General features: G+C 37.1%; 1 protein-coding gene across 3 annotated transcripts in view; it reads right to left on the bottom strand.

The window, feature by feature from the left end:
* Positions 1 to 3,831: 3,831 nt before the first annotated feature.
* MAP4K5 (mitogen-activated protein kinase kinase kinase kinase 5) overlaps positions 3,832 to 25,493 on the bottom strand; it is a 117,947-nt gene continuing 96,285 nt past the window's right edge. For 2 of the 3 annotated variants that reach the window (XM_064365847.1, XM_064365849.1), the window contains 8 exons: positions 25,295 to 25,353; positions 22,962 to 23,065; positions 22,398 to 22,575; positions 19,968 to 20,036; positions 19,416 to 19,508; positions 16,493 to 16,563; positions 13,394 to 13,449; positions 9,916 to 10,481 (listed from right to left, as the gene is read on the bottom strand). In XM_064365847.1, the coding sequence (XP_064221917.1) occupies positions 10,394 to 10,481; positions 13,394 to 13,449; positions 16,493 to 16,563; positions 19,416 to 19,508; positions 19,968 to 20,036; positions 22,398 to 22,575; positions 22,962 to 23,065; positions 25,295 to 25,353 (718 nt within the window). In that variant the 3' untranslated portion in view covers positions 9,916 to 10,393. Of the gene's footprint in view, positions 8,725 to 9,915; positions 10,482 to 13,393; positions 13,450 to 16,492; positions 16,564 to 19,415; positions 19,509 to 19,967; positions 20,037 to 22,397; positions 22,576 to 22,961; positions 23,066 to 25,294; positions 25,354 to 25,493 lie in introns of those variants that run through there. The other variant, XM_064365848.1, reaches the window with a different exon arrangement.

Genomic DNA, 25,493 nt, shown 5'->3' on the forward strand with positions numbered 1-25,493 from the left:
TAGGCATGTATTAATCAAAAAAGTCTACATAGTTCCGTAAGATTATCTCTAAACTGCATGCATGCCAGGGATTGTGTGAAGATCAGAGTTACAACCACATGTGAAAGTTCTATTATTGTAAATAGCTTTCATAGGAATGGCTCATTGTCAAATATTAGTAATGAGATATTATTGTGAGGCAACTAAAGTGAATCCACATGTAGGTCTTTGTAAAAAATATGCATTTAAACAGTATTCCTCCCAAATAATAAAAGAAATCCTTCACCTTAAACAACCTATTAATTTTTCTACAACATCATCTGACCTGATTTCCCCAAAAAGAGGTGAATTCTGGAGCCAGACTGTCTGGGATCAAATCCAGCTCTGCCAGTAACTGTCTGTGAGAACTTGGGCAAGTTACTTAACCTCCTGATGCTTCATTCGTGTTGTCCGCAACACTGAAACGAGCTACCTCTTCACGTTCTTATGAGGCTTGAGTGCTAGATCCATGTTAGCGTTTATCATCATGACAGTGATAATCCCTGTGTATTATTTTCCATTCAGGTGAGAAACTTATTTACTACTAAAATGTATTCCCTACTTCACTGAAAACAATTTAAAGTTTAGGGATTCATTTCAGGCTTAGCTATCAAAGGAAAACATCTATTTAGTCATTCAGAGTCGTAATCCACACTCCCAGCGTTTCTACTGGAGAAACCCAATGCTTCCCACTGTCACAGCAGCACTCTTGCCATCACATCATGCAGCTGCTCATGGGGGAATTTTTTGAAAGGAGACTGCACATGGTGGAGGAGCAAAGGCCTGAGAGCCCACCAGACCTGGGTTCATATCTGAATTCTACTTGGCTTAATAAAAAACAGGAAAGTTCCTTTGTTTGTTGGCCAAGAATATGTCTAAAATTTGTTTTTCTTTTTTTTTTTTTTTTTTTGAGATAGGATCTTGCTCTGGTTGCCCAAGGTAGATTACAGCGACACAATCACAGCTCACTGCAGCCTTGCACTCCTTGGGCTCAAACCATCCTCCTACCTCAGCCTCCCGAATAGCTAGTACTACAGGTGTGTGCTGCCACACCTGGCTTTTAAAGTTTTATTTATTTATTTATTTATTTTAAGATGGGGTTTCACCATGATGGCCAGGCTGGTCTTGAACTCCTGACCTCAGGTGATCCACCCACCTCGGCCACCCAAAGTGCTAGGATTACAGGCATCAGCCACCACGCCCAGCCCAGTTTTTTTTTTTTTTTTAATTTTTTAAATTAAACTTTCATTTTAAGAGAATTGTAAACATCCAGTTGTAAGAAATCACACATAGAGGGCCTGGCACAGTGTCTCACAGCCTGTAATCCCAGCACTTTGGGAGGCCAAGGCAGGCAGATCACCTGAGGTCAGGAGTTTGAGACCAACCTGGCCAACATGGTGAAACCCCGTCTCTATTAAAGATACAAAAATTAGCTGGATGTGGTGGCGTGCACTCGTAGTCCCAGCTACTCAGGAGGCTGAGGCAGGAGAATCGCTTGAACCTGGGAGACAGAGGTTGCTGTGAATGAGATCGCACCACTACACTCCAACCTGGGTGACACTGTGAGACTCTGTCTCAAAAAACAAACACAAAAAAGAAATCACACATAAAGATCTTGTATACTATTTACCCAGTTTCCCCCAGTAATAACATCTTGCAAGACCGTAGTACAGTATTATAACTGGATATTCACATTGATAAAATCAAGATGTCCTTGATAAAATCAAGCTGCCCTTTCCCCTCTCCCTGACTTGTGGCTATTGGAGAAGTCTTTCTGTAGGCATATGCGTTTCTTTCTCTTGGGTAAATGCCAAGAATTGAAATGGCTAGATGGTATGGTGAATGGAAATTTAACTTTCTAAGGTACTACTATATGCGTTTTCAAAACTGCTGTGTCATTTTGCATTCCCGTCAGCAACATATGAAAGTTTCACTTGCTCCATATCCTTGCAAGCACTTGATACCGTCAACCTTTTTTTTTAAAAAAAAGAAAAATTATGGTAAATACACATAACATGGAATTTGCCATCTTTACCATTTTTAAGTGTATGGTTCAGTAGTAACCAATGCTATCATCCATCTCCAGATCTCTTGTCATCTTGCATAACTAAGTCTCTGTACCCATTAAAGAAAATTCTCCATTCTCCAGAACCCTGGCAACCAGCATTCTATTTTCTGTTTCTATGAATTTGACTACTGTAGGTATCTCTTATAAGTGGCATCATACAGCATTTGTCCTTTTGTCACTGGCTTATCTCATTTAGCATAGTGTCCTCATCTACGGCATACATATGTAGCATGATTTCCTTCTTTTTTTGTGTGTGTGAGATGGAGTCTCGCTCTGTCACCCAGGCTGGAGTGCAGTGGTGTGAGCTCAGCTCACTGCAACCTCCACCTCTTGGGTTCAGGCAATTCTTCTGCCTCAGCCTCCCAAGTAGCTGAGACTACAGTCATGTACCACCACGCCTGGCTAATTTTTGTATTTTTGGTAGAGATGGGGTTTCACCATATTGGCCAGGCTGGTCTCAAACTCCTGATCCACCTGCCTCCACCTCCCAAAGTGCTGGGATTACAGGCATGAGTCACCGTACCCACCTCCTTATTTCTTAAGAGTGCATAATATTCCATTTCACGTACATACAACATTTTGTTTATCCATTCATTTTCCAGTGGGCACTTGGGTTGCTTCCACCTATTTTGATTAATGCTGCTATAAACATGAGTGTACAAGTGTATTTGAGACCCTGCTTTCAATTCTTTTGGGTAGATACCTGAAATAGAATTGCTGGATTGTATGGTAATTCCATTTTTAATTTTTAAAGGAACTGCTGCTGTTTTACACAGCAGCTGTACCACTTTGCATTCCCACCAAAAGTGTATACAAGGGTTCCAACTCCTGCACATCTTCACCAGCATTTGTTTTGTGTTTGATAGTAGCCATTCGAATGGGTATGAGTTGGTATCTCAATGTGGTTTTCATTTGTATTATGGGCGCTTAGTTGCCAACTGCAGAATTATCTTCAGCTTGTTTAAGCAGAAAGGAATTTTATTCAAGGATATTAAATAGCTTGAGGAATCTCCAGGAGGGTCAGAAAGGCAGATCTGGGGCCTACACAGCTAGAAACAATAACAAAACTGTTCTGCAGGACTGTCTCGGCCAGACTTTAGTGCTGCCACTGCTGCTGTTGGCACTGCACCTGGGTCTGCTAATGCTGGATACCGTACACAAGACTGCATCATTCCTACCCCAAAGGACAGACTCCTCTCCACCATCCAAGTAAGGAAAATGGTCCAGGACAGCACCTGCTTCCTTGTGCTGCTTTCAGACTGAGACTTGTGTAAGTCTGGCTGGGGGAGCCTGCACCCTAGCTGCTAGGTGCTGGGAAAGGGAGTTGGGCTTCTTTGGAGACACCAGATTCACAAAGTGGGAAATTAATATAGGAAGGGTTTTCGAAGACAAATACAAAGCATGAGAAGTATCTACTGTATTTTTCTATTCTACTTATAAATAGGGATAATTATAGCTGCCTCACTGACTCATTTTGAAGATGAAATGAGATCTCTCATGTAAAATGTTTAACACAGTGCCTGGCCTAGAGTAGGTGCCAATATGTTGACTTTCTCTTTTCTGTCAGTAAAATGTAAGCATCACTTCCTGATGTGACATAAGGCTTTTAGTGTAGGCAGCTGTATAATACAATTTTAGGAACTTCAAAGGAGCTCTATGACCCCCCTAATAATTCTAACATAAAATTCCATGTGATTAATTTAGCTTAAGTTTTAATCTTTAGAAGATGCAAAGCCACAATTCATAATTCAAGATGAGATTTGGTTGGGGACAAAGGCAACCCATATCAAGGTTGTGAAATCCTGGGGAAGATTTGAGAACCGGACTTTAAGGAATTTAAATGGACATTGTTATTCACTGTTGGTTTTCAGAAACCACAAACTGAGAAATAATTATGGACGTGAAAGCCTGACAGAGTCAGTGCTTCATGTAGATCATTTACATGTCAAATGGCCAGGATGCCCTGGCATCCTGGCAGGTGCTCCATGATCAACAGAAATCTCTGGATTCTCTCAGGTCTTTTAGTCATTGTAAGATAATCACGGTGCGGTAACTAATCCAGGAAGACGTAGCTTTAAGAAACGCGACCAGGATAAAGTTATATACCCAAATCAAATGTCACATTTACAGTGTGCTAAATCTTAGTATTTTTGCTTAGTAATTTTGCTTAGTAATTAGCAAAATTACTAAGAATATGTGGTTGAATATCATAATGATTTAATGAACTATTTCACTCAAATGTGGTGAGTGGTTTTGCTTTTTTTTAAGCTTCACCAAGTGGTTGTTTATAGATATAGAGGACATCTGGTGCTTTTAGCAAGCCAGCATCCATTTGAAGGGAGCATTTATCTGATAACCAATTAAGTTGAATACATTTCCACATATTTATTGACTACTTGGCTGCTATCTTTTGTGGAGTGCCTGCTTGAAATCTTTTGCTCCTTTTTCTACCTAGTTGTCTGCCTTTTTCTTACTGATTGTAGTTCTTTATGTCTTCTGGGAGATCTTTTATGGCTATATGCAATACAAGTCTATTTTCCCATTCTGCGGCTTGTCATTTTTTAAAAGGCGTCTTGGGTAGAGAATCTTAATTTTAATAAAGTCTATTTTACCAACTTTATTTTTTTTTGAGACAGAGTTTTACTCTTGTTGCCCAGGCTGGAGTGCAATGACACGATCTTAGCTCACTGCAGCCTCCGCCTCCCAGGTTCAAATGATTCTCCTGCTTCAGCCTCTTGAGTAGCTGGGATTACAGGCATGTACCACCAAGACAGGCTAATTTTGTATTTTTAGTAGAAATGGCATTTCTCCATGTTGGTCAGGTTGGTTTCGAACCGACCTCAGGTGATCCGCCCACCTCAGCCTCCCAAAATGCTGGGATTACAGGTGTGAGCCACCGCACCCAGGCTTACCTTTTTCATAGTCAAAACTTAATGTTCTGTCCAAAAAAATCTTTGCACACCTCAAGTTCATGAAGATGTGTTTTCTTCTAAGTGCTATAGTTTTATATTTGAGATTATTTACAATCCATATGGTATTTGCTTTTGTGTGAGGTAGCAGTCAAAATGTATTTGATTTTTACATTATTGTTTTCAATACATTTTCAGTATAATATACTGAAAAGGCTTTTCTTTCACTCCACTGCAGTGTACCTTACTCACACACGAAGTGAAGAAGTGTGGCTGTTTCTGGACTCTTGACTGTATTGCATTTATCTTGTGCTAATATCATACTCTCTTAAATGTTATAGTAGCTTTATAATAACTCCTGAAATCTGGTAGCCCAAGACTCCCAAGTTTGTTTTTCTTCTTCAAGACTGCCTTGACCACTCCTGGCCCTTTGCATTTTATATACTTTGAGAATGAACTTATCAAATTCCACAAAATAGCTGCTGGGACCACACAGACATCTTTACAATACCAAAGCTCCTAATTCATAAATATGGCATAATCGGCCATTTATTTTGGTCTACTTTCTTTCAGTAACGTTGTGCAGTTCTCAGTGTAGAGATCTTGCATCTTTATTTTATTCTTAAGTATTTGATAGGTTTCTATATTGTAAATGGTATTCTTTTAAAGTTACATTCTGTTTATTGCTGGTATATATGGTTTTAAATTTTGATGGTGCATCCAGCTGCTTTTCAAAATTTACTTGCTAACAATTTATTTATTTGCAAATAATGGCATTTATATTCCTTCCTGAACCTTTGATCTTCTAAAGTTTTTATTGACTAGGACCTTTAGTATGATGACTAACATGTGGTCAGAATGTGAATATTTGACATGTTCTCAACATCAACATAATAAATCCTTAACAAATCTTTCTAGCTTTTCTCCTAAATGAGGTTCATTTGGAGCAGTCTGATATTCTCAATAAAACCTAAAATGATCCTTTCTGCTAGTGGTGGCATGAGAGTATTTCTTGGACATTTGACACAGCTACTGGGCACCCCACCTGACCTTGCCATTTTAAAATTAGGATGTTTCCTTGCTATGAATTATTTCACCACATATTTTGGATGTTAACCACTTATGAGATGTATGGTTTGCAAATATTTTCTCCCACTCTGCTGACTGTTTCCTTTGCTGGGCAGATTTTTGTCTGATGTAATCCCTTGATTTTAATTTTTAGGTATTACCCACTGATTTCCTACTTTGGAAAATGAGAATTTGAAAACTTTTCTTACCTCCACAATACCATGTCTTCTCCCAATATAGTCACTGTAATTTTGATTAGATGAATATTTTGTTAACATTATGCCATCAACCACTGGTCATTATTTTTCTTTTCTGGCCATTTTGCTTTCCTGGAGTTAACTGCAGTTTTTTGTTTGATTAGTCTTTCTTCAGAATCACTGTCATCACTGATTGAACCCTGGAGCCTTAAAAAGCATCTCCTCCACCCACCTTATGATTCCACCCAGTATCAGTGGACAGTTCCATGGGAACTGAAGACCCATTTCCTATTCTTTCAGCTTTCTGTCTCAGGGTCTTCTTTGACACTTAAGGAGCCTACTGTGCCCATGTTCAAACTGCCCCATGTGCAAGGAGATAATGCCCTTTGCAGCAACTTGATGAATGAAAAATGACAGTGTATAGATAAATGCTCCAATCACTTGTCTTTCAAGAGGCAATTCGGGGATCTATCACATAGATAAGTCTTTGAGGACCTGGTGGAATCAAGCTCCCATTGTCTACATAGAAACAACCTCAATAATACACCATCTCTTATATTGACTTTTCCCCTTTCTCCTTCACAATATCACAAGTCCCTCACTCCTAGTTTCTGTGATCTCTAAAATAAACTAAGCCATGCTCTTAACTCAGGCTTTGTTTCAGGAGGAACCTCTTACTTTGCTGGTTGCCTCACTCTTAAGATACCGAGACACATCAGATATTTTATTAATCTTTCTAAAAACGTATTGCCAAGATCTTCTGATATGCTTCAATATACTCTCTATAGCTGGTGTAGTGGTCATGCTTGCATATTCCATCTGGGATTTCTTTCATTTCTCTCCTGCGCTAAGTCCCATTACCTGCGTCTTATGTCATTTTGTTTGGTTAATACCCTTTTTATGAAGCACATCGTTTAATAGCTTCTTGAGAAAGGATATATGGGATGCAAATTGTTTTATACTCTTTATTTGACCTTTACATTACATTTAGTCAGATACAGAATTTTAGGTTGGAAATTTCTTTCAGAAGTTTGAAGGCATTTCTTCTGTTCAAATTTAAAGCTGTTCTGGGCTGGGTGTGGTGGCTCATGCCTGCAATCCCAGCACTTTGGAAGACTGAGGTGGGGCAACTGCTTCAGCTCAGGAGTTTGAGACCAGCCTGGGCAACATGGTGAAACCCTTTCTCTACAAAAATTACAAAAACATTTAGCTGGGCATGGTGGTGGGCATCTATAGTCCCAGCTACTCAGGAGGTTGAGGCAGGAGGATGGCTTGAGCCTGGGAGGCAGAGGCTGCAGTGAGTCGAGACTGTGCCACTGTACTCCAGCCTGGGTGACAGAGCAAGACCCTGTCTCAAAAAATAAAAATAAAGGTATCCTGATATTCCTTGGTATCTGACCTGACATTTTTCTCTGGAAATGTAGATCTTCTCTTTGACTCCAGTGTCCTTGAAATTTCATAATGATGTGCTCTGGTAAAGGTCTTTTTCATCCACTGTGTTCTTTCGATCTAGAATCTGATATTCTTTAATATTGGAAAAATTATTGAAACGCTCCAATGATTTCTTCTGTTTTCTTTTTGGAACTCTGGAAGATTGGATATTAAATCTCCTGGGCTGTTAATTTTCTTAACTTTTTTTCTTCAACATTTTCATTTTTAAAAATTTTTTTGAGAAATTTCAACTTTATATTCTAAGCCTTCTAATTGAATTATTCAGTTATGCTACCATATTATTTTCTTTTTTTTTTTGAGACGGAGTTTCACTCTTGTTACCCAGGCTGGAGTGCAATGGTGCGATCTCGGCTCACTGCAACCTCCGCCTCCTGGGTTCAGGCAATTCTCCTGCCTCAGCCTCCTGAGTAGCTGGGATTACAGGCACGCGCCACCATGCCCAGCTAATTTTTTCTATTTTTAGTAGGGACGGGGTTTCACCATGTCGACCAGGATGGTCTCGATCTCTTGACCTCGTGAGCCACCTGCCTCGGCCTCCCAAAGTGCTGGGATTAGAGGCGTGAGCCACCACGCCTGGCCTTACCATATTATTTTCTAAGAGCTCTTTTTGTTTTTTTGAAAGTCAACTTTAAAAGTACTCTGCCCTTGACTCATGGTTGCAACATCCTTCTGAAGATACTTTTTCTTTTGACGTTTTTCTTACCTTGCACAGTCTGTTTCCTCTGTTTTCCCCAGACTGCTTTTTCTCTTTCATTTATTTGTAATCGTTGGTTGTCTGCTCATTTTTAATAGCACAGGACTAAAAGACTAACTGCAAGCTCGAGATACAATGTGGGATTCTGGGTACGCCAACTATGATTTTCACTGAAGTGTTATCTAGCTGGGCAGTTTAGCCAAGACACGTCTGACATCAAGATCTTAATTAAGTCTTTTCACTTGCATTGGTCAGATTTCACAGAGAAGACTCTTCAATATTCTGTTGAAGGATGGTAAAGATCTGGCTGCCAGGATTCTGTAAGAAAAGGAGGATTCTGGCCTTCTTATCCATCATGTAAATGTCCCGTTTTGAGGATGTTCCCCCTGTCATCTATTGTATCCAGTATTCTTAACACATCCAAAATAAACAGCCACACACTTATTGAAATCATATCATATGTGCATTTTAAAAGAATAAATAACTTTGTATTTCATTTGTATAACATTTTATTGTTTGCATATTGCATAGTGAAAAGAACAGAGTCAGAAGACTCATGGTCAGGCTCAGCTACTAACCTGCTGTGCAAATTGGGTAGATCTCTTAACCTTGCTAAACCCTTATTTCCTCATCTCAAAAACGGAGATAATACTTACAGAATTGCTAAATATTGAATGAGATACTTATACTGTTTTCCTCTTAATTAGTCAAAATAATTCTATAGTTTGCTATTGCTAACTCCTTGTTCATTATCTCAATGCTAACTGTTCTCAATAAATGCATTAAGACAATTGGTACCAATGTAACACTTTAATTTTGAGTATTAACAATAGCAAAAGAAAAACAAACTCAAAAATGATTCTACCCTTTAATATTTTTAGAATACTGGCTTTTAAATACTTATTGATACTATCCCATCAAGAATTCAATTCGTGTAAAGATTTTTTTTCTTCTTAAACCTACTCAAATTGAATACCTATGTATGTGAAAAACACAAGATTACATGTGTAATTACTTTATAGTTTCCTCTCTGGCATAATATAAGTAAAATACATATCATGGGCAGTTAAATACTCCCCCCCCACATTAGGGATGATAATATATATAAAGATTAATTCCTTATGCATTATCCCTAATGTAAAGAAAAATCACAGGTATTTTATACTGCTTGTCAAGAATACATACACATGGTAGACACACCTAGACTTATACACTCCTTCTAAGAATATTTCAACCATCATCAGCATCTTCGGTATGATCCCTTACAACTATTTGTAGTTGAAAACATAAAACTCCCTTTTAAGGTAATTCTGTATGAAACTGTATTATAAAATACTTTTGTTAAACAAAACTGAATGTGTGTGTTGAACCCCTAAAAACTCAAAGTACTTGACTACTCTTAAAAGATAAACAAAATTCTTGTACATTATTAAAAAAATTAAGCTGCTCTGCAACCCTCCTTTGCTAAAAGTTAGATACATTACACCACTCCAGCAAGAGATTAATAAATAAGGATTAAATATTCTATTTTACAAAAACATACAGAATGGCCAATATAAAAGTGAAAACTTTGCTTGAGAATTTATCAAATTATGTTCATTAAGAAGGAATAAGACATGGTATAAAATGATCACTAAATTTATCTCTCTTAAGATAATCACGAGTTATCTAAAAATACCATGGCACCCTTGTTACAAACATTATTGTTTTTTTTTAAAAAAAGACTGTGTTTCCTGGAAGTAGAGGACTATTTGTCTCATAGCTTTTATTAAGCAAACTTGATATAACCACCACACAGTGGCAAGAGATAGACTAGCTGTTTCCAGCTGCAGAAAATATTGAATTCTACCCTAAAGTACAGATTATTTGCAATATAACCCAAAACAGTTAAAGGAAATCATAGTGCAGTTTGTACTGAATTTCCTTATTTTTGCTTTCAATGGAGTATATTCATTTTTTCCTGTCATGTGAGATCAGTTTCTTTTGCTCAGTAACTATTTTCATGTCCAGCCAAGATGTAGAGATTGCTGTGTGCAGTAGGATTTTCTGTTGGCCTACTTTCCAAAACGACAACCCTGTAATTAAACCAAAACAGAGGGCTTAAGAGTAACTACAGATTTCACACATCAAATACTAAAATCAAACTAGGAAAGAATATCACTGTTCACATTTCAGTAAGATTACATAAGGATCACAGATGCACAATCAAATTCAGCTTTACATTTTACAGCTTTAAAACACAATAAGAATTGATGAAAATAAAATATTGAAGACATTTTGGTATAGTCTCATTATCTTATTCCAACTAAAAAATTTAGGCTGGGTGTGGTGGCTCACATCTATAATCCCAGAACTTTGGGAGGTTGAGGCAGGGGGATCGTTTGAACCTAGGAGTTTGAGACCAGCCTCAAGAAGATGGCAAGACCCCATCTCTACAAAAAAATAAAATAATTAGCTGGGTGGGGAAGCCTGCGCCTGTAGTCCCAGCTACTCAGGAGGCTGAGGCGGGAGAATCCCCTCTGAGGCAGGAGAATCCCTTTAGCTGAAGAGTTTGAGGATGCAGTATACTGTGATTGCGATTGTGCCACTGCACTTCAACCTGAGTGAGAGAGACCCCTTCTCAAACAAAAAACAACAAACAAAATCTGCTTACTCATTTATGCCAACAAAAGGTATAATATAATACTTCAGGAATTTACACTAACAGGAAGAGGATGGAAGAAAAGCCAAGAGAATAAAACAGGGCTCTAAGAGACACTTGTCCAAACTGTTCTTCAAGGTATTTGAAATAACTTTTTAAAAAAGGTATGAAATGGGGCCCCTCTCCCTAGCTGCTGAAACAAAAGTAGATAAAAGAATCCAATCAACAGACTGATAGAAAAAAAAAAAAAAATCAAGTGCTATTCCAAACATTTTAATTGTGGGGAAGAGAGTTTGAGAACAGAATAAAAATTACTATACCCATGCAGAGAAAAATGTCTCTGGAGGGCTGGGCATGGTGGCTCACACCTGTAATCCCAGCACTTCGGGAGGCCAAGGTGGGTGGATCACCTGAGGTCGGGAGTTTGAGACCAGCCTAACCAACATGGAGAAACCTCATCTCTATTAAAAAAAAAATATATATATATATATACACACACACAGACACACACACACACACACACACACACACACACACACACACACACACACACAATAAATCAAGGAGATGACCATGTAAGAAGATAAGCAGAACAAGGCAGTAGACTGAAGTAAGTAGTTTTTTAGAGCAAATAATGATAGAGTGGAGAGAGAATACAAACAGGGAAGGGAATAGTGAAGGAGAAAGCTCTGGGCAAAGAAGGAAGAAGGAAACAAGGAATTGAGAGAAACGGCTTCTGATGCCAAACCTCTACCAAGCAGAACTCTCTCACACTCAGTCTCATTAAAGCATTATCTGCACCAGATTCAACAGATGATCCACAATTTTTTTTTTGGTGAGACAGAGTCTCGCTTTGTCACCCAGGCTGGAGTGCATCTTGGCTCACTGCAGCTTCTGCCTCCCAGGTTCAAGTGATTCTCCTGCTGGGATTATAGGCACACACCACCACATCTAGCTTTTTGTATTTTTAGTAGAGACAGGTTTCACCATGCTGGCCAGGCTGCTCTGGAACTCCTGACCTCAAGTGATCCACCTGCTTCGGCCTCCCAAAGTGCTGGAATTACAGGTGTGAGCCACCATGCCCAGCCCACAATTCTTCTGTTAGTTCTTCCTGGAGAAGCAAAGAGGCTCTCATTCTACTTCCAGAGTCATTTACCAGATGATCCTCAAATTCTCTTTTTGTTGCCTGACTAGTTACTAAGTTGCCATGCTCTATGGGCTTTTCTTATCTTTTCTTTTCTTTTTTTTTTTTTTTGAGATGGAGTCTCGCTCTGTCACTCAGGCTGGAATGCAGTGGCGCAATCTCAGCTCAATGCAACCTCCCCCTCTCGGGTTCAAGTGATTCTCCTGCCTCAGCCTCCCGAGTATCTGGGACTACAGGCATGTGCCACCATGCCCAGATAATTTTTGTATATTTTTAGTAGAGATGAGTTTCACCATTTTGGCCAGGATCATCTCAATCTCTTAATCTCGTGATTCGCCTGCCTTGGCCTCCCAAAGTGGTGGGATTACAGGTGTGAGCCACCACGCCTGGCCGGGCTTACGTCTTCTATTCACTGAGGTAGTCATCATTTTTTGAAAAATACCTGTTCTCCTATAAAACTCTCTTCAAAATTTTTATGAAGTTATAACTCCATTTCCCCCTCCTTCTTCAAGTGTCTCAAACTTAAGCAATGTGAACCTGAAGACCAGAGGTTCTCAATCCTTGTCTTAGGACTAACGTATACCACTCTAACCAATTTTGATGCAGTAACAACTTTTGTGGGTAAAGAAGAAGGAATGGGTATTTTATTAGTTATAGAAGTAAGCAGTTGGGCAACAGAGACTCTGTCTAAAAAAAAAAAAAGTAGGCAGTAGATTTTAGATATCAAAAGCTACAGCTACTATATTTTTTTCATGACAGTTTGCAACTTGTCTTTTACTTGGGATATAAAGAGACCACATAATTCTTTTAAACTTAGACTGACCTTAGAAACGGAATCAAACATTTCCTAATATAAAAGCAAGTATCAGGAGGTGCATATTCCTAATAGTTAATGGAAGGCAGCACACCAGGAAGAGATGAAGACAAAGGGGCCCGAAACAGTTCTCATGGTACTAGGGACATCAACATCCGTATCAACACATTTTGTCTCAGTTGTCTCTAGAATGACAATCCTCACACTGACAAAAGATTGCTTAGTCAACTTATTAAAATATTATTCAATCTCTCAGTAAAGACACAGAGAAATTTCTCTAAGTCAAAGAGCTTCTAAGAGTTTTGTTTGAAACAATTGCAGACTGACAGTATAAGAGAATGATCTTTGAACTCCTTTGGTAATTAAATTAATACAACCAAACTATTACCTGTCTGATCCTAATAAGCGGAAAACTCTTGTTTCATCTGAAATCTCCTGGGTAACCTATGAAAGAAAAATACCTATCAGTAACATCTTAGTCCCCATATTACCTTAATAATAATTTAAAATTAATTTAGATAGAGCAATTATTAACACAAATAGTTTTTGGTAGACTTAATTCCTCAAATAAAATAAATTTCAGTAAGTTTTTTTGACTGTATGTTATTAGAAATGAACCCACATTATGGAACATCTAGGACGGGTCAAGCACTCTACTTAGAAGAACTCTTTATGATATGCATTATAATTCTCATATCGTTGAAGAAGAAACTAAGACTCAAAGAGGTTAAATAACTTGTTCAAGGTCATATAATGGGCTGACTCAAGACCTAAATACAGGTTTGTTGGACTGCAGAGCCCCTCTGGAGGCCAAGGCTTGAGGTCAGGAGTCGAGACCAGCCTGGGCAGCATAGTGAGACCCTGTCTCTACAAAAATATTAAAAATTTTAGCTGGGCATAGTGGCACATGCCTTGTAGTCTTAGCTGCTCAGGAGGCTGAAGTGGGAGAATCGCTTGAGCCCAGGAGTTCAAGGTTACAGTGAACTATGATTACACTACTGCATTCCAGCTCGGGCAACAGAGCAAGACCCTATATACTCTGCTCTGCTTTCTACAAAGCTGCAGAGGGTGCTCAGCCATGTGCAGATACTATCCCAAAATGCCTGCAGTTCGTATACCTGGGGGCAGGCCTTCACCAATAGCAGCTGGTGCATAAATCCTCCAGCCTCCTCACTTACAAATGAGTCAATTCTGAGGTGTTATTTTACCTCATTCCTCAGTGGTTCCCACTGGATTAAGCCCTGGTTGCTCTTAGTGGGAACTAGCTTATTAATGTGTTCTTTATTGGCTTTTTGCCCCTCTCCATCCTCCATTCTTCACTCCATCACTTATTTTCTGGAATCTATTATCAAATAAACTACCTGTATTTAAGTCCTCGTCTTAGGGTCTACTTTTAGAGTACACCCACATAAAGACAGTGTAGATATAAAATAAGTTAAAAAAAAAAGTCCAGTATCAAGGAGTTTGCAGTCTACTTGGAAAAACAGAATTAATAAGCTTGAATCAGAAAATAAATTAGGTGCTATACTAGTTGGAGGCGATTTTCAGAGTATTAAGCTCAGAGATGTTCTAATCACTGTGGACTGCAGTGACTGAGTATTATTACTTTATGAAAGAGGTTCAGGCTTCAGCTAGGCCCAAGTTGAAGGATGAGAACATAAACTGAAAAAAAGGTAATCAAGATGAGTTAAAAATAGGCAGAGTGTGGTGGCTCATGCCTGTAATTCAGCACTTTGGGAGGCCAAGGTGGGTGGATCACCTGAGGTCAGGAGTTTGAGACCAACCTGGCCAACGTGGTGAAACCCTGTCTCTACTAAAAATACAAAAATTAGCCGGATGTGATGGCGCATGCCTGTAATCCCAGTTACACAGGAGGCTGAGGCAGGAGAGTCACTTGAACTCGGGAGGTAGAGGTTGCAGTGGGCCAAGATTGTGCCACTGTACTCAGCCTGGGTGACAGAGTGAGACTCCATCTCAGGAAGAAAAAAAAAAAAAAAAGTTGAGTTAAAAATAGACATTTAGGATATGGAATCAGTATTTCATGATATAGTAAGAAACAAGGATATTCTGTAGATTTCTAACCATAGGAGTGACAAAATGAAAATAGTGTTTAAGAATAATTAGCCATATGATAATAAATAGGACTGTAGGTTTCATCAAGTGCAGGGACTTGGTGACATTTAGTGACATATATCAGTAACTTGATAAACTTATATATTCAAAGACAGCTGATTTATGTCACTTCCTCCTGGAAGCATTCTAATTCTGCATTCACATAAGAGGTGGGAATATTCATTTACATATAAATAAGAGTGTAGATAAAACTAAAGATAAATGCAAACAGAAGAAGTTTTTGCGCTTTAAGTAAGTTCACAAATTTGTTAGGCCATGGTTAGAAGAATCACACAAGTACTCACATAAGTGGGAAATTTGTTAGTATTATCTTAGCTAGTAGGATTCATCCTTCAAGTTGGAAGCCCAAATCCTATCTCCTGCATGAAATATATCCTAATTATCTCAGCTAGAAGTGATTTAAAGAGACCATTCAAATCCAGACTCTATCACTTCACTAGTTATGTAACTCTGGGCAAGTTACTTAACCACTCCATGGCTGTAAAAATGGCAATATGAATAGTATCTACCTCTACTGGGTTATTTTGAGCCTGAAATAAGCAAATATTTGTAAAATGCCTGGAACACAGTAGGTATTATATGAGTTTGATATTATTTACAGTAATAGTGTCTTGAACATAGTTGGTAGTCAGTAGTTATTAAATGAGTCAATTTTCTTTCTTTCTTTTTTTTTTTTTGAGACAGAGTCTTGCACTGTTGCCCAGTCTGGAGTGCAACGGCACAATCTCGGCTCACTGTAACCTCCGCCTCCTTGGTTCATGCGATTTTCCTGCCTCAGCCTCCCAAGTAGTTGGAATTACAGGGGCACACCACCAATCATTTTTTGTATTTTTAGTAAAGATGGGGTTTCACTATATTGGCCAGACCAGTCTTGAATTCCTGACCTTGTGATCCCCTTGCCTCAGCCTCCCAAAGTGCTGGGATCACAGGCGTGAGCCACTGCGCCTGGCCAATGAATCAATTTTCTTAATTTCCCTTAGTCCTATGGTCTAGTATGTATTAATTTAGATATTAAAATATATTTAAAAAGAAGCTACATATTTATAGATTATGGAAAACCCTTATTTAGAAAAGTTTTACAAACTTAGCAACCATATTTACAAATAACAAATTAAAGAAATGAAATTGTGTGAACCTATATTTTGCAATTCCTAGTGGCCAATGATAATTTTTAAATATGATACAAAAGTGAATATATTTGAAGGGAAAATACTGGCTCTTTTGTTCTACCAGTTCATAGCATTAAAAGCACTAAACACAGTAATGTAGGTCCAGAGAAGAAATGTATAAAATGAGTGTTTCAACATTTAAAATTGTTAGTGTGAATCAGTGGAGGTAATCTGAGAAGGCTTACCTCATCTGACTTGAAGCTTTTACCCTGCATCCCATGTTTCCAGAAAGCCAACACACTGTCTTGAAGACATACTAAAAATGATAACGGAGAAGTGAAACTAATATAAAGCACAGAGCATTTCACTATTAATTTTCTCTATTTTTAATAAATGATAATATAAGACTGTTTAAGTGTCTAGTGCAAAATTCCAATGTCTAGACCATTATTTTTCAACATTCTTGTGGCTAAAACATGCCTAAGCTCAAGTAATTTACTGAAGTAGGGTGATGCAAGTTTTCAAAGATACATATCAAAGCTGTTCATTTAAATATGAGCTAACTTCTGATAAGGTGGATGTTGGCACATTAATTTCTTTTGTCTTAAATGAGTAAAATTATAAAAACATATAACTGGGCTTTTGCATTTAAAACGTTGTTTAAATACTGTAACATATTCAGAAGCAGTTTTAAACAAGCATCTTTTATTTATGTTCACAATTTCTGTGTAACAAAAGAAATTTTAAAAAATAAACCTGACTGGGCATAGTGGCTCATCCCTGTAATCCCCGCACTTTGGGAGGCTCAGACAGGTGGATCACCTGAGGTCAGGAGTTAGAGACCAGCCTTAGCAATATGGTGAAACCCCATCTCTACTAAAAATACAAAAATTAGCCAGGCGTGGTGGTGTGTGCCTGTAGTCCCAGCTCCTCAGGAGCCTGAGACAGGAGAATTGCCTGAACCCCGGAGGAGGAGGCTGCAGTGAGCCGAGATCACACCATTTCACTCCAGCCTGGGCAACAGAGCGAGACTTCATCACAAAAAAATAAAATAAAACAAAACAAACTAAACTAAAATTCTCCCTAAAATAAACCTGCCCCACAATCCAACATTTAACCACACATTGAATATTTAGGATCTGTGAGTCAATTCTTACATAAAATGCGTAGTATTTAACCATTATAATGTAAGTATTAGAGATAAATAGATGTAGAAAAGCATAGTTAAAGGTGATGGAGAAAAGCCATTGAAAGTTACTTGTTTTTATTACACTATTGCCTTTTTGTAAAAAGTTAATGTAAGAATGTTCTGGGAACATAATTAAGCTCAATAAAAAATAAAGTATTTGACAAAGACAAATCACACATTTCACTACAAATAAAAAACCCAGTTACTGATTTTATTTTTAAGAGGTGTTGTAAAGGCATTCTTTTTCCCCAGGAGGATTCTTGTAATTATTCCAAGGTTTATTGGCAAGAAAAGATGGTAGCCTAGGAGGAATAAATTTTTGTAAAACAAAATTACCAAAATAATTTGGCACATCTGAAAAAGTTGAGGTATCAGTGTGTTTCAATGAAAGTGAAGAGGAGTTAAGGATTCCAATGTCAGAATCTCTCTCAAAAATATTAGAACCAAACTGGCACGTAATAGCTAGTAGGACATAAAGGAGTAAAAGAATAAACTAGTTTCCAAAATTCCTTTTGTCCTGACATCTACAGAAAGTTTAGGTTTTCTGCTTCAATAAAGTAAATTTCCCAATCACAAGCAAAATATTTTCATGTAAAATGTCACACAGAGGCACAAACATTTTTTGTGATAGGGTAAAACTCCAATTGAGAGATATGTATTAAATTTTTTTCTTTTTTTAAGAGATGGGGTTTCACTATGTTGACTCGATCTCCTGACCTCATGATCCAACAACCTTGGCCTCCCAAAGTGCTGGGATTACAGGTGTGAGCCACCATGCCTGGCCTAAAATATTTTTTAAAAATAAAAAACTTTCTAAGTAATGAAAATCGTGTTTTTAAAAGTATATAATTATAGGCCAGATGCAGTGGCTCATGCCTGTAATCCCAGCACTTTGGGAGGCTGAGGCGGGCAGATCACCTGAGGTTGGGAGTTCGAGACCAACCTGACCAACATGGTGAAACCCCATCTCTACTAACAATACAAAATTAGCTGGGTGTGGTAGCGCATGCCTGTAATCCCAGCTACTCAGGAGAATTGCTTGAACCCTGGAGGCAGAGGTTTCGGTGAGCCAAAATTGCGCCATTCACTCCAGCATGGACAACAAGATAGAAACTCCAACTCAAAAAAAAAAAAAAGTATGTAATTATAAAGTACATGTTATTTTTTATGGCCCAAATAAAAATTGCCACCTTCATTTTAATGCCTTTGATTTAAGGTAGAATCATATTATGAACTGTTTAAAAATGTTTCCACTCATGATTTTTTTCACAAGTTTTGTCATTGCTGGGGAAAATACTGACATATGATCAATGAACATGCAAACAATTATAAACTGTAATAAATTTTCATCATAAAACCAATGAGTATTAGAGAGCAAAACATTAATTGACAAGGAAGCAAATTAAATGGCATAAAAGTTTACAAGTCCTACAAGAACTAGCTATTTATATATAAATAGATTCAAAAGCAGTAATATCAACACAGATCACCCAGATCATCTTTGCTATATGCAAAGAATTATAGCATATCTAACACTGTTATTACATCGCACAAATACCTTCATGATTGGGAAAGAATTGGGAGAAGTATAATTCACTTAATGCAGCAAAGGGAATAATGAACAGAAATTTTAGAAGTGATTACAAGTTTTAAATATTCAGGAAACAACAATAAAATATTTATTATGATCTCAACCTGCACTGTCCAATATGGGAGCAACCAGCCACATGTAGCTATTTACATTAAAATTTGAATTAATTAAAATCTAAAAAAAACTAAAATGTAGCACTAGTCATGTTCCAGGTGCTTAAGAGCCACATGTGTTTAATAACTACTGTATTTAAGAGCACAGATACAGAACATTTTTATCTTTACAGAAATTTCTATGAGACAGTGCTGGTCTAGACAACCCTAAGTACAGAATGAATTTTAATAATCATAAGCATTGCAAACTGATTTATGAAAAAAAGGAGACTTACCTACAGATTCAATGCGAAAATCAAAACTTAACTCAGAGGCCAGTTTCTTACTTGATTTTAATTTTCCTTGTAGATTTACAATTTTTACAAATTCTTAAAAAAAAAAAAAAAAAGTCAAGACTGGACATGCAAATCTGCTAAAATAAATGTAACTTGATATATGTGGCTTTTACATGGATATCATATAATATTCTTAATAAAGTGCAACTTAAGTCAAGTATGCCAAATGGCAAAAAATACTGTAAGAGTGCCTCCAATGTTAAATGGCAATTACGCTATTATTTTATTATTTTCTTCTTTATACAGTGTATATTAAATATTTACACTCTCATTTTTTAAAAAGCACATTTCTTCTTTAAAAATGGCTACCTTGGTGCTTAAATATTTAGCCTAAGAGGTGATTTTTTTCCCTTACAAATTACACATAAGTAACATTTTTAGTAAAAAAAAAAAAAGTTAAAATCTTGAATTATGGTTTAACAGAATAAATTCCATTAAAAGAACTGCTTTATCAAGTAGTATACTCAAAATAAACTTAAAAATAGTACTTACTGTCTAAACACACTAAAACGGTATCTCTCTCCAACTGTGTTACATGAATGGAATCTAACTGCTGGCTGCCTTAGGGAGTGAAAAACAAGGTTACAATTATACTTTAAAACCTAGAGCCTCAAAAATAAACATAAATCCTGACTTTTGCTGTGATTTAAAATTGGTTTTTGAAATTTAACACAGAATTTATATTTTGTGATATTATCTTTCAAAAAATGCATGTAAATCAATTTAGGAGGACAACTATGTCAAGCATGGCTAACTCAGTTGAAAAAAACCTCAGTACTGCCTTTAATTAACATCTCAGCTAGCTCTGAAAGGTAAGTTACAAAAATAAAATGAAGCAAAGGTTAAATATGAGGAGGAAAAGATGCATGCTACATATAATAGCTAGATTTTGTTCTACATTTTATATAGCCAATGGGAGACAGAAACAAGATCAATTGGGGAATCACAGCAAATCTTAAACAAAAATAAGCCAGTGATTCAAAAAAGGCACAGGATTAATGAAACTATGATTATTTTCTTGGTATTGGCATGTGTTTATAGGTAGGTGGGAGTTCTTTTACAAACAGGACACTGAGTAACATAATGAACAATATTGTAACAAAATCTTTGCAGGGTACAACTCTCATCACTTTGCTGATATTTAAACGACTGCTTCTAACATCTGCTGATAGGTGTAATAACATTAAAAAATTTTTGGTAAAACAATGCATTTTAAGCACTCAGATTGTTTGAATGGTATAGCTGAATCTAAGAAAAAAATTTAGATTATTTAGAGCAGTCCTTCTTAATTTTCTTTTTGGGAAGCCTATGCATTGTCTCCCTTGAAAACTTCACATTCAAACATAAACACAGAATTTTATATAATATTTTGGGGTATTTGTGAACCTTCTAAAAGCCTATACATAGTGAAAAATCCAGATCTACAGAATCAATAAACTGTCCCTCAGGTAACACTTCAAAAATAGTTTTTCTTAGCTACTCTATGTTCAGGCATTCACTCAACAAATATTTACTAAGGGCTGACCATATGCTAAGGACCATTCTTGGAGATAAGCACATTGCAGTAATAAATCAGACTAAGCCTAAAAGAGTCCTGAATAGGAGTTTAATGTTGCAACTTGCCAGTTCAAGGCATAGCCTCTTAGTTCATATGGAGTATGTTTATAGACCAGTGCATACTGGAGCTGGCTTGTACTGAGTTGTTGAATTTTCAGGAATTTTGTGAGCCAAATGACATCAGGATGGTAGTTTGAAATTGCCCATGGCTGGAGTATTTGTACCACAGAAATAGGCAACTCTAATAAATGGTTGTACCCCAAGAGCCTACTGTTAGACATTTATTAGGCTATCATTGGTTCATACTGATTCTTATTTTGAAAGTGAATTTAGTGTAGGTTCTATATTATAATGAGTTCTTGTAACTTAGCCTATAAATAATCGAAAGCCAAAGGTTCTTTAATAAGAAGCATTAAGCATCAAACTTATAACATGTAACAGACTTCTTCAAAAGGCAGTAAAGAATACAACAGTGGTGCGTAATGAAATAGCCATAACTAAAGCTTGCTTGACATATGTAAAAATGGCCTAATAAACCTGGATTATAAATGACCAAATAATGCACCAGCACAACAAACAGGAAACTGGCAAAATGAAGACCTCTCCCCACCCACTTCACATATTATGCAGATTTTAAAAAATGATTTATTGAAATAATTTGTTCTAATTTTCAAGTCTAGGAATAAACTTCCCATTTTTTTTTTTCAGATCTTTCACTGAGGTTATGTCTGATTTAAATGGAAAGGCTCAGAAGCCACACCTAAGAAGCCTTTTCAAGTCTGAAAACCACATTCAATGATTCTAAAAGTAAGGGGTGATGACAGAATAAAACATGATAAGGGAAGCTCTTTGCTTGAAAAGCTGATAAGATTTTAAGAACTGCTTAGAACTTGGAGAGGCTGAGGCAGGCGGATCACTTGAGGTCAGGAGTTCAAGACTAGTCTGGCCTACATGGTGAAACCCCGTCGCTATTAAAAATACAAAAAATTAGCTAGGCATGGTGGTAGGCACCTGTAATCCCAGCTATTTGGGAGGCTGAGGCAAGAGAATCGCTTGAACCCAGGAGGCGGAGGTTGCAGTGGGCGACAGACTCCATCTCAAAGGAAAATGTATTTACTTAGCAAGTCCAAGATTCACTGGTAACAACTCAGACTTTTCCCTGTCAGGAATCATTAAAATTTTCCTCTGTTTAAATAATTTGTATCAAACTACCTCTGACAAATAGAAATCATAAATATACGTACGTGATTCTATGGGCTTACTTGGGAAACTATGTTTTGAATATTTACAAGAGCCCACACTGGTGTTTTGCTTCTGTTATATACAAAAGTATCAATATTCTAACATAGGGTAAAAAATACTTACCTGCACCGATTTCTGTAAACCATGAAGATGCAGAATTCAAATTGATTGTCTCAAACTGAACTACCTGATTTGATTCAGTGCCTTTGCTAATAGCTACACAGACCATAGGGTATTCTTGTTCTGGTATCACCAGCATTTCAAAAACATTCAAAGGACTTGGCAAAGGAAAATCAAAGTGCTGAAAAAAATAAACAATAGAGCCATAATTTAGAAAAACAATCTCCCCACTCATAACATTGCTGAATAAAGTCAACAGAAAGACTCCCAACTTCTTCATTTATCTAATTCTGAAAAGGACTACCTCTAAGATGATAAGGATGAATGTTCTATAAAAATGTGTTGTAGAGAATTGGTCATATTAATCTTTATGACTGATAGTTCTGGAAATTTATTAATATCAGTTAAAGAGTAAATTTTAAGAACACAAAAACCCCTAAATCAAATAAACAACTACAAATAACTATAAATGTTCTGACCCTAGATAGTAGTACTGGGATCTTCTAATTTTAGTTTCAGTTACACACTAGCGTTTTCTAAAGGAGAAAAATGTGAACAAAATAATACCTTTATCAACATGAATTTCTGCATTGGCTCATACCACTGAAGTAAAACAATTCCAGACTGTAAAGCTCCACAGAGGTATTTATGTCCTGTGTAAGGGTTTCTGACTGGAAAGAAAGAAACAAACAAAAAACCAGATACACTCAAAACACTGAATACTTTTATTGTATCTGTTAACTAGGATGACAAGAGTGGGAGGAAAATAAAAGAGATTGTATCTTTTCTTTCGGTTTCATTACCTTTTCCATTTTATTTTCTTATCTCAATTTTAAATTACATACGTTTACTTCTAAACAACTTTAATATACTAGGTTCTTAAACACAGGAACTTTTTAGAAGCACTAATATACAACCTAAAAAGCTGTTTTTCCTGTTCTTCCCTTCCTCTCTCCCTCTCTTCCTCCATCTTTCCTTTTCTTTCTTTTTTTTTTTTTAAGAGACAGGGTCTTGCTCTGTCACCCAGGCTGGAATGCAGTGGCACGATAACGGCTAACTGTAAACCTCCCAGGCTCAAGCAATCCTCCCACATCAGCCTCCTGAGTAGCAGAGACTACAGTTGTTGCCACCATGGCCAGCTAATTTTTCAATTTTTTTTTTTTTTTAAAGAGATAGGGGTCTCACTATGTTGCCCAGGCTGGTCTTGAACTCCTGGGCTCAAATGATCCTCCCATCTTGGCCTCCCCAAAAAGCTGTTTCTTAGTAAACTGACTGAAAGAATGAGTTCTGACAAGGTCTAGGAGGCAAATGAAATGCATCTCATCTTGGTATAGTAGTGTATAGATGTCTACTTAAGATGAAAATAACTTATCTTGTATGTATTAATTCACCTTGACCTTCCTTGACTCAAATCTACAAAAATTCATATTACTCTTTCCTTCTCCCCAATTTGATTTCCACTGATAATTATAATCGCTGATTACAAGAATAGTTATTTGCATTAAACTCTAAAGTATTTTATGAGTTTATATCTTAGATTGTAAGCTTCTAGGCCTTTTGTGCATCACAGATCTTGGGAATCTGATAACAGATACTGACATGATTCTTCCTAAAAAAATAATAATATACTGTGCTTATATTTATAGCACATTTGTGGTTAAATGTTTTTGTTTTAGAGTATGGACTATGCTGTGAAACTATTATGTGGCACAAAGATCAATGTGTAAGTTCAAACAATGTGTAAGATCAAACAAAAGAATAAATAGGAAATTAGGAACCCAAGATCTGAAGTCACAGAACCTGAATCTGATTTCTAAGTTCTGTTACTTACCAGTGACATAATCATTATTATGGAGTTGTTTAAGGTTTAAATGAGATAATTATGTACTAAAGAATTTAACCTCACCCAAAAAAGACATCTGGTCTCTGTCCTGCTTCTCGGGGGTAACTGCTAAGTCTTTGGAATGTCACGCTTGACAGGACTGTCTTTGTCTGGGGGGCTCTGAAGGTCTAGGAGGTCACTGGATAATATAACAATTAATGATTTAGGATGGGGAGTGGCCACACTGGATAGTCTTAATGTGAGGGCTGGTCATGCCAGAAATACCAAAAATGTGATTTTGGGTGGGGGCTTTGGGTCATGCAGCATCAGATGACCTCTAGAGGGGTTGCATACTGAGATCAGCAAGATGGTTATCAATGTCTTTGTGATGAAGCCCCAGTAACAACTCTGAACACTGAGGCTCGAATAAGCTTGTGGTTGGCAATGGTTTTGTGTACTGCCACATATCAATGCTGGAAAAGTAATGCTATCTATTACTCCCAAGGAGATGACAACAGAAGCTCCACATTTTGTACTTTTCCTGGACTCTGTCCTATGTACTTTCTCCCTTGGCTGATTTTAATTGGTATCTTTCTGTGTTCTAAACTGTAATCATAACTATGAGTACAACTGCTTTCAGTAAGTTGTGTGATACCTTCTAGTGAATTTTTTTATTCTGGGGGTAGTTTTAGGAATCTCTCAACTTGCAGCTGGTATCACAAGTGAGGGTGTTTTTGCATGAACTGTTCCCTCTAACGTCATAGTTGGCTCAACTCCTGTAAACATGTTCATAAAACATGGGTAGTAACTGGTAGATGGATCAATGAAAGCTATAATACTAGCAAAGATACAGTCTCAGGAAACTATGCTCTGAGAAAACACAAAGGTTGTTATTTCTAAGCATTTCTATGCCATCTATATTCTTGTATTTCAATTCAATGACAGCTTAACTTCTTACTAAAAACAAATTTTAAAAATCTACCCTCCTCCTTTCTATTTGATTCCATAAGACTCTTCAGGTAATTTTGAAGCTGTTAAAAGTTTTAACCATTCAGTTTGAGAAATACCATTTACTCACCTATGCAACATTTGTGGCAGCCTTTTGTATCAGGAATCTTTGTTGTTAAAGCAAATTTTCTGAAAACATAAGACAATATAAATGCACTCTATGGCAGTGGTTGTAATACAGTGATCTGTAAATCAGTTGCATCAAAATCAGGCAGAAAGGAGCTTAAAAAAAGTGTCTTGGATCCTGACTCCACACTATCTGACCTAGG

This window comes from Aotus nancymaae, unplaced genomic scaffold (genome assembly GCF_030222135.1).
Source record: "Aotus nancymaae isolate 86718 unplaced genomic scaffold, 86718_ANA_hifiasm-v0.15.2.pri h1tg000062l, whole genome shotgun sequence".
Lineage (NCBI taxonomy): Eukaryota > Metazoa > Chordata > Mammalia > Primates > Aotidae > Aotus > Aotus nancymaae.